The sequence below is a fragment of the Gymnoscopelus braueri genome, assembly GCF_963280865.1.
Source record: "Gymnoscopelus braueri genome assembly, chromosome: 5".
NCBI lineage: Eukaryota > Metazoa > Chordata > Actinopteri > Myctophiformes > Myctophidae > Gymnoscopelus > Gymnoscopelus braueri.
Genome location: NC_137606.1, coordinates 5,326,061 through 5,335,795, shown reverse-complemented (window position 1 = coordinate 5,335,795; position 9,735 = coordinate 5,326,061). Strand labels below are relative to the sequence as shown.

Genomic DNA, 9,735 nt, shown 5'->3' with positions numbered 1-9,735 from the left:
TCAAATGGTATGATATGGAGGAACATGAACGTTGTGTGTGTGTGTGTGTGTGTTGTTTGAACAGACAAAGGGGTGCACCAGCACAGCGCCGGGTGGGGGTGAAGGAACACCATGGATGTTGGGCTGGGGGTGGTCCTGTCCGCCGTGCTGTGGCTCAGTCAGACCCTCCTCATCAGCTGCTCAGGTGAGAGATGTGCATGTGTATACAGTATATATATATATATATATATATATCTATCTTTGTTTGTTCTATTTAACCTATTTAAATTGTCCCTGAGCAAGACACTTAGCCCCTAACAGCTTACCCCCCCCCCCCCCCCCCAAGCGCTCAATATGACAATCTGAGCAGTCATCAACTGGGTGAAGCTGAAACAGAATTTCTCCTGCGGGATTAACGCAGTGTAAAAATGTAATGTAAAAACTTGATGAAAAACACGAAAAACTAAATCTGACATTTGGCGTACTTCACATGCCTAACTCAAAACCGCTTTCTTATTTTGTCCCCCGTTTTTCTCTCCGCCAGCTCAATATCCCACGTTCCGCTCGGAGCCCACCTCGGTGGTACAGGTGCGAGGGTCCGTGGTGCGCCTGCGCTGCTCGGTGAACCCTCTGACGGCCGCCGTGTCGTGGCGCTTCCGGGGCCTGCCTCTGGAGCTCGCCGGTCCGCCCGGCCTGGAACTCAACCGCGCCTCTCTCACCATCCACTCTCTGCAACGCGACCACGAGGGCGTTTACCAGTGCGTGGCTCGCCTGGACCACGGACCCGCCATCGCCAGTCGACATATACATGTGGCCATAGCAGGTGTGTATGTGCAAAACTGTGGACGTATGCCTGTGGGGAGTGAATGCAGCAGCAGCCCTTTGCATTCACATGCACGTGAAATACAATATGCACGTGTACGTGCTATGAGCTTTTAGTTCTGCTATTTTTGAAAAATCTAGAAAATGTGTGCAAATCTTTGAATATATATTTTCTAAAGCGAACCTTTTGTAAAATATTTTGTTCCAGGGACCCCCAGGAGCAAAGATTTGAGTTGCAAATGTTCGCTTAAAAAAATATATATATTCAAAGATTTGCAAAAAAAATCATGATAAAAAAAAAATGCAGATCTACAAGCTCGTATTATGAGCTTGTAGATCTGCTATTTTTGAATAGCCAAAGTATATAAAATAATGGTTACGTGTACGTGTACAATGTACATTTGTACATGCATGCTGCGGGGTGTGAATCCGCCTCCATACCGTACCGTGTGTGCACGAATCTACAAAACGACACACTTCACATGAAGTGGGACACACACAGACACACGCAGACACACGCAGACACACGCTCATGGCGAAATGCTCTGACTTCCCGTGGCTCCCGTTCACTTCAAAGTACTTCGGCGGCAAGGATGGAAGTTGCATTTACGAATCGGAAAAGGCCTCTTCTGGAGTGTAAAGCACTCAGCGAGGAGTTCCTCCGGCCTCGGCTGCCCGCAGAAACAGCGTGAGGAAGGAAGCAGTGAGAGCTCTTTAATTCTGGTCCGCGTCCAAGCGGCCTTCCACGCCGGTATCCTTAATGAGCCTCTGGAGCTTCCTGTGTGGCACAATATGTTCCCGCCGGGACGCGGGCGGCTCTGGACCGCACTGTGTGGGCGGGGGGGGAGGGGGGGGGGCGACCTCAACCCACTATTGTATCAGCAGTTCACGGAATCATTGGCTAGAACAATAAACAAAGCCGTCCAACACCATCCAACTCCTTAACGCCATCCGTTCTCAGCTCAGATCTGCCTCGGTTTCAGTCGAAGATGAAAACCGTTTATTGCAGTGGTATTGCATTGTGTTTGGGGATGTGGCGCTGCTCTGGTGACATTCCAGAACAATCTGTTTAAGCGTGACACACACATACTGAGATCATGAACCCCACTGAAGCGGAGCTTAAAGATACACTGTTATGACATGGACACAGTAGACATATGAACCCCTCATAGGGCTATATACTTAGATATTTAAAGAACATATACAATACATGTGGAACTGCATTGCATGACATGCTGACATACCAGTAGTGAAAGCTAAGGTAAATAAACCACAGGAGGACGCTGGGGAGGCGGAGGGAGTTTGATGACAATGACATCTCATTGTTGTAGCAGCGAGCACAGTTGAGCACATATACGCAAAGAGTGAATGTCCATCTGCTTAGATGGACAGCGCAGATTGACCTATTAACCCATTCAATCCGGTGTCATTTTAGATTTCTTTGGCTATTCAAAAATAGCAGATATACAAGCTCATAGCGCGACACCGAGTGTCGCGCTATGAGCTTGCAGATCTGCTATTTTTGAAAATCTTGAAAATGTGTGCAAATCTTTGAATATATATTTTTAAAGCAAACATTAGTAAAATATGTTGTTCCAGGGACCCCCAGAAGCAAAGATTTGAGTTGCAAATGTTCGCTTAAAAAAATATATTATTCAAATATTTGCAAAAATTGCCACTATTTTTCAAAAATAGCAGATCTACAAGCTCCTAGCATGGCACTCGGTGCCGTGCTAGGAGCTTGTAGATCTGCTATTTTTGAATTCGCCAAAGTATATAGAATAATGGTTATAGCTCAAATCTAAAATGACACAGATGCGTTCCCGGACTGAATGGGTTAAGATTGTGGCTGCATGCACAGATACTTCATAATGATTCTAACTGAGGATTATCTTTCTCCACCTTTGACCTCTGTCTCTGTCTCTGTCTCTCTCTGGCTCTTTTCCTTCGTTCACTCTCTCTAGAAATATCTGAATATGAGGAGAGTCGCAGGCGTTCTCTATCGGTGCAGGAGGGCAGTACCGTTGTGATCGAGTGCCCTCTGCCCCACAGCGTTCCTCCAGCGCTACCCAGACTCAGGGTACGAGGGGAGCGGCTCGAAGCCTCCACAGGTATTGTTTTAATAACCCTGTATGGAATAATACATCATTCTGTCATCTATAAAAAATGAATAATGTTTCTTTATTATTATTAATTGTTTTATGATGGACGGCAAGTTTCTTGAGATACAATTGTTTTTGTTCATTCATATTTTATTACCATTAACTTGTGAAACACAACACAAAGCAGAATAGGCAGCAGATCTGCAAGCTCAAAAACTGCTTTGCGCCGTGTTTCTGCTACTTTTGATGCTTTTGTGTGCCGCTGTAGCATGATCAAGTAGGGCATAACATTTACGAAAAAAATATGGAGATAAGATGTTTCTGCCCGACAGCAACGATCTATTTCAATCACTACAATCAATGACACTGTGTCTGCATGAGGTGCAACAGTGGCACATATCGTCGCTGTCGGGCAGAAACCTTGTATCTCCATATTCCGTCTTTCTATGGATTCTTATAAATTAATGCCCGATTTCTATATTTCAACGTATGACAGTGTCGCACAAAAGTATCGATGTGACAACGTTGTGAGCATGTAGATCTATTTTCTGTTTACTTTTTTTTTCCGTATCTTGAGTAAAGGTAAAGTAAAGGTTTTGGACGTACAAGATTTCTGCTGAACAGTGACGATATCAGACATACATGACAGTGATCAGTCAGTCACACATCCTCTCCTTGTCTTTCCAGGTGACTATTTAGTCCTTCCATCGGGGAACCTTCAGATCGTCTCCGTTTCCGCGCAGCACCAGGGCATGTATAAATGTGGCGCCTACAACCCTGTTACCGGGGAGACGCGTACCCAGGCTCATGGCACTAAGCTGTCAGTGAAACGTAAGTCTGCATCTTTTGGAAAACTCTTTGGCAAGTGGAACTTCGAAGAATGGATGTTCTTTCAGCTACGATATCATTTCTTAACACGCCGACTTTACGTGTGTCTGTGTGGGGGGGCGGGGGGGGGGGATTATAGTACAAATAAAAAAGTATTTTATAGTCTCTTTATGTGTACCACTCTCAACTGCACAGCAAAAGCCCTTATGGTGTGTTCACACGGGCAGATAAAAAAATGGAAACCAGCGACATGAAGATACAAAGATACATCCGACCTTTGTAGCTGTAGCTCTAGCGACAAAGATACAAAGTTACAAATTCAAGTTGAGCTGGGCTCAACTTCCAGATACAAAGCTACAACTGTAGCTCCGATGTCCGCACGTTTGATGAAGTCAGCGACCGCGTTGAGGAGCACATGATACTAAGCGACACAGCGACAAAGATGCAGTGTATTTTTGTATCTTTGTATCTGCCCGTGTGAACGCACCATCAGTGTTAACTTAACCCCTCTAATAGTTACATAACACTTTTGCTGTGTGGTCCATTCTTTTGTTTACAGACTCTGAAGATGGGTCTCCGGTGCGGATAGCGTACCCCGCCACCCCGCGGACACTAACAGTGGAACCGTCTCAGCCGCTGACCTTGGAGTGTGTCGTGACCGGCGGCAGTCCGGCGCCGGCGGCCCATTGGCTGAAGGACGGGAAGGAAGTGGCGGTGGCGGGACCCGGCCACCTGCAGCAACACAACAACCTGGCCCTCGCTTCGGTGAAGAGGAGCGACGAAGGAAGCTACCAATGCACTGTCAAGACGGAGGGCGGAGTCATCGTCAGCGCCAACTATACTGTGAATGTGCAAGGTACGGAGCCAGGGGTTTGATGAGTTCCTTAACCCATTCAATCCAGGAACGCACTCTAAATCCTAACAGGAAATCCTAACAGGAGGAACGCACTCTAAATCCTAACAAAACATCCTAACAGGATTTAGAGTGCGTCCGTATGTTGCTATATCAGTGGTGCTCAAACGTTTTCATGTCAAGGACCCCCAGAATTATATGTATTTATACCCCATCTCAAAATATTTTGTTCCAGAGATCCCCAGAAGCAAAGATTTGAGTTACAAATGTTCGCTTCAAAATATATATTCAAAGATTTTCACAAATTTCCAAAAATAGCAGATCTACAAGCTCATAGAGCGGCACTTGGTGCCGCGCTATGAGCTATATTTTTGGGCGGTGTAGCCGCCCCTATAAGTGGGGTTGGGACACCTCATTAGTACATCTTTTGCTGCACTGTGATTGGCCCATATTAGTACACCCCTAGCATTAGTACAATCCTAGCTGTACTGTGATTGGCTGACTCTATTGGCTGACTCTATTCAGCACTGTGATTGGCTAGCGAGACGCATGACGACATTCATAACCTATAAATAGCACCACGCACTTCAAAAAAATAACTATTATAAAAAAATAACTATTATTTTTTTGAAGTGAGCTTCCATCACTGTGATGATAACACCGCCCACTTCACACTGGGTGTGATTTTATATCTATATTTTTGCCAGACCCAAGGGGTCGGGCTTACATGAGGCTTTGTACCTGTTTCGTCCATACATGGGCATGGTCACTTTATCCTCCGGCCCCAGCCAAAAAAAAGTCTGTCACTTTGTCCCCCGGCCCCAGCCAAAAAAGTCTGTCCCCCTTTCGTCCCCTTTTGTCACGAACTATTCATGACATCATTATTATGTCACAAGTATTATAAAGTGGTTTGTAGGTGTGTTACATACTAGGACTTCATTCTGGGTCTGGCAGAACCAGGTCTCCTGGTCTTGTTGAATAGCCAAAGTATAAAATAATGGTTAAAGTGGTTAAAGTCTAAAATGACAGATGCTTACCCGGTCTTAATGGGTTAATGTGTGAGCGGCCTCTTAGTCATGTTCATCAGAGAGCCAATAGTAGGTCGGACGTGCCGGGCCTGGCACACCCATACAGGCCACGGCCATCGTTACATCAACCTCATTCATATTGTCTGAACTGAACTGTCAAGGTCCCTGTTTTGCCGTAAACACGGCTAACAAGCACAGTGTCACGGCCACCAAGGGTTGGCGACTAAAAACCAGGACGTGAGGGTTCTAGTTTTAACATTCACAGAATTTAACCCAGTGACATCACTGGAGTAAACCTTTCAGCACACCATTCAGCCAAATGTCCAGAGTTGAACATTTTTCAACCCTGCATTGAGATTAAAAACGGCAGACAAGAAGGTGCATAGACATTCAGCGCCTTCCCAGTGTAGCGTAAATACACGGCGCTTCCATTGAAAACAATTCAGAACATACATGTCATAGCTCAGGACACAGCCCTACAACAAACTATATCGTTGCTGTCAGGCAGAAACCTCTTATCTCCATATCTTTTCGTAAATGAACGCCATACTTGATCATACTACAGCGTCACACAAAAGCATCAAAAGTAGCAGATATACAAGCTCGAAACGCGGCGTGAAGCGACGCGTTTTTGAGCTTGTAGATCTGCTAGTTTTGAATTTGAATCATGAAAAGTAACAGTTTTGGAGGTTTCCACCCGACAGAGACAATATACTGTAGAGGTGATGTTGAAAATCCTGATGAATGAAGTCCAGTGATGTTTAGCTCTCTTTGGTTCCTGGTGACGTGGTCAATATGAAGAACTGCTACTGAAAGTGTCCTAAGCGGAAATACAGGAAGTAACGCCCCAAGTTGATAATGTGCAGATCTATTTATATTCCCAGGGCATGACAACAGTGTTTTAATTGGTAAAAAAATACGGAAGTCCCGCCCCATCGACGCTCGGTTCTTTTCCATGCCTTTCTCCTGGTGAGATGAGTTAAGGCTGGAACAAGGTCTTATAAGTGATATGATTTTGTTCAAAATGAGTGTTAAATATCTCTATATTCTGATAGGAATCATTGCTTTGGAGTGTTTGTTCAGTAGTGGGTGTCCTCGTCTCTCCGGCTCTTTAGTAAACAGAAAATACATTTTCAGGTCAAGATACCAATTTCATCCAATCAGGAGAGAGAACTCATACAGGATACAGAATTTTTAAAAGTGCATTTAGAAGTGATGAAACAAAAACAAAGGTTTCTCTCTCCGGATAGAATGAAATTGGTGCATCAACTGAAAAAGTATTTTATGTTTGTTAAAGAGCTGGAGAGATGGGGTGTCGTCTGTTACTGAAGAAACACTCTACAGCAATGATTACTATCAGAATAATAGAGCTTTAACTTTTTAACAAAAACCTTTTTAGGTTTGAACCAAAAAATATCACTTACAGGCAGCACCTGTAACCCTTCGGTTGTGTTGGAAAAGCAGTGTTCTTGCAGAGGCAGTAGATAACAGGGTATAGGTCCGTCATCATGGTTGCCATGTCTCGTCTTGTCCTTCACAGAGCCTGCGTCGATTGTGACGGGTCTGACCGACCAAACCGCCTCTCTGGGCTCCTCTGCAAGCTTTACCTGCACCTCCAGAGGTAACCCCGCCCCCAACGCCACCTGGCTCTTGAACGCTCACCCTGTCGCCCCCTCGCACCGCGTCCAGATCTCGGGATCCTCGCTCGTCGTCACAGACGTGACGTTCCGGGACGAGGGCGTGTACCAGTGCCTGCTGGACAATGGGATTGGCTCAGCGCAGTCCTCTGGCATGCTCAGCGTCCAGTCACGTAAGTATCTGTAAAGATACACGCTTTTATTTTTTTTACCCCTTTTCTTCCCTTCCCAGTTTGGCCAATAAGACAGTTAAAGGGGCATGAATCCGCAGGCTGATTTTGTAGTTTGTTTTCCAGTTCAGGTTAAAAACTACAGCAGATTAAGACTAGTAAGCAACACAGCTGCACCAAACAAATCAATAATGAGTGTGTTAGATTGTCATAGGTGTGTCCAGAGCCAAGGGCATGCCATTGTGCGAGCATGATAGTATTGACACACCTAAAATCTAACACACCAATTATTAATTTGATTAGCTGCAGCTGTGTTGCTTACATCACTGTGTACGATAAGGTCCGTGTTATGCCATGTTTTTACCCTGAAGTGGAAAACAAGCTCAGCCTAGGGTTTCATGCCCCTTCGATTCCTCCTACTGCTTCCCACTGCTTTTGTAATCCTATAACGGCTCACCTGCCGGTGAGGAGCCCCCACCGAGAGGACGTCCTACTCCCCCCGCTGAATATTCTCCGCTGACATGCGCTTGCAAGGGTTAAGGTCTAGTGTTGAGCCTGGAAGCTGCCGTCTGCAGGGAGGCCTGGCCTGGCTTGGCTTGGGTCTGCTTTTCTTTCTTTTTTTTACTTACTTCTTGTGAGCAGTGCCGGTGGAGAGCTAGAGTTTAGAGTGCTGCTAGGTTCCAAGGCTGCCCTCCTCCCCGCGCCCGGGGGGCTGAGCTCGAGCGTGAGAGTGAGCTTTGTGCACGCCGTCAGGGATAAGCCCCCGGTCGCTGGAATGTAAAGGAGTTACCGTGGAGGGTTATGACGGGGTCCAGACCACCCGGCTGTCAACATCATACACAACTGCCTTTTATTTATTAACTCATCGTCTCCCCCCCAACCTCTCTCTCTCTCTCTCTCTCTCTCTCTCTCTCTCTCTCTCTCTCTCTCTCTCCCCAACCCCAGCAGACTAGCCCCCCCCCCATTCCTCCATTCCGCTAGCTCCCCATTTCTCAGCCAGCCCCCTCTATCTTACAAAATGATGAATACCGGTACAGATATAAGGAGTTCAAATCAGCAAGGAATTGGGGTGGGCTGAGTTTTTTGCCGGAAAAAAAGGAAGAAGAATGTATTCTTATGCAAGGTGGCTGGGTTCGTGTTCGTTTTGGGGCGTGTTTGTTTATCCGCGAAAATAAGAACATTAGACGTGAACCTCGATAAGAGAGGATATTTCCACCGTGATAAGGTCAGCTTGCGTCGGGTCTCATCCGTCTCCCAGGCATTGTGGTAAACCTCCGCTCAGGGAGATACAAACGCTTTGTGTCGTTTATAAATGGTAAATGGTGCATTTTATATAGCGCCTTTATCCAAAGCGCTTTACAATGTGCATTACATATTATTAAAACTATTATACTAAATATTATTAAAACTGATTCTGATTCTGATTCTGATTACATTCACCCATTCACACACACCGACGGCGGAGAAAACCATGCAAGGCACCAACCTGCTCACCGGGAGCATCTGGAGGTTAATTATCTTGCTCAAGGACACTTTCGACAGTAACAGGGGACTGGGGATCGAACCGGGAACCTTCTGTTTCCCGAGTGGCCGTTCTACCTCCTGGGCCATTGGCGCACTAAACTGCCATTTATCAAAGGTTAGAGTCTAAAACAGTGAAATTAAAAACTCAGGCCTGAGGGCCACTTCCGGCCCGCGATGCAATTTTGATTGGTTACATTTTTTTTTCTTTGGAATTGTAGACTGTATAAAAAAGCTATAGTTTTTGTCTTTAATTGCTTAATTACTATTACTTTAATAATATCACCCAGTCAGGCAATACTGCCCTCAGTCACCGTAACCACAAGTCACCCGTTTTACAGTGAGCAGCAACACTCGCCGAAAGGTTGATGCCAAAAACCGCCACTTTGACCCCAAATGGGACGGATGATTTCGCTTTTTATTTCACCATCTCGCGCCAATCCTTTACCACTGTGTTTGATCAGTCAAAATATAGTGTCAGGTCTTTTCAAGGTCTGAGTATCCCTGGTCTAAAACATGCTCCCTGGGAATGGGATCAGTGGGATGCTGCTGGAAAACTCGCTTTGATTCCTGTGCACTGCAGGGAAGAGGAGATTGGCTGGCCCGCCTCCCCCCCAGCTAGCCTGTCATCCTCCTCATCACGTACCTCTCATCCAAATCTACAAGTTCGAAGAGCCAAAACGTTTTCTTTTTAAATCGCACTGCATGTGTGCTATTCCGAAGCCAAAACAAACCCCCCCATCGCTGTGTTTGACTTGTGACACCGCATAGACGAGTGCTGTCCCAGTCTATAGG

At 45.8% G+C, this 9,735-nt stretch overlaps 1 protein-coding gene across 2 annotated transcripts in view; it reads left to right on the top strand.

The window, feature by feature from the left end:
* Positions 1-9,735, top strand: part of cdon (cell adhesion associated, oncogene regulated) — a 46,282-nt gene that overhangs the window by 13,146 nt on the left and 23,401 nt on the right. For both annotated transcript variants that reach the window (XM_080429675.1, XM_080429674.1), the window contains exons 2-7: positions 65-184; positions 524-802; positions 2,766-2,912; positions 3,591-3,734; positions 4,291-4,587; positions 7,153-7,422. In XM_080429675.1, the coding sequence (XP_080285801.1) occupies positions 112-184; positions 524-802; positions 2,766-2,912; positions 3,591-3,734; positions 4,291-4,587; positions 7,153-7,422 (1,210 nt within the window). In that variant the 5' untranslated portion in view covers positions 65-111. The remainder of the gene's footprint in view (positions 1-64; positions 185-523; positions 803-2,765; positions 2,913-3,590; positions 3,735-4,290; positions 4,588-7,152; positions 7,423-9,735) is intronic.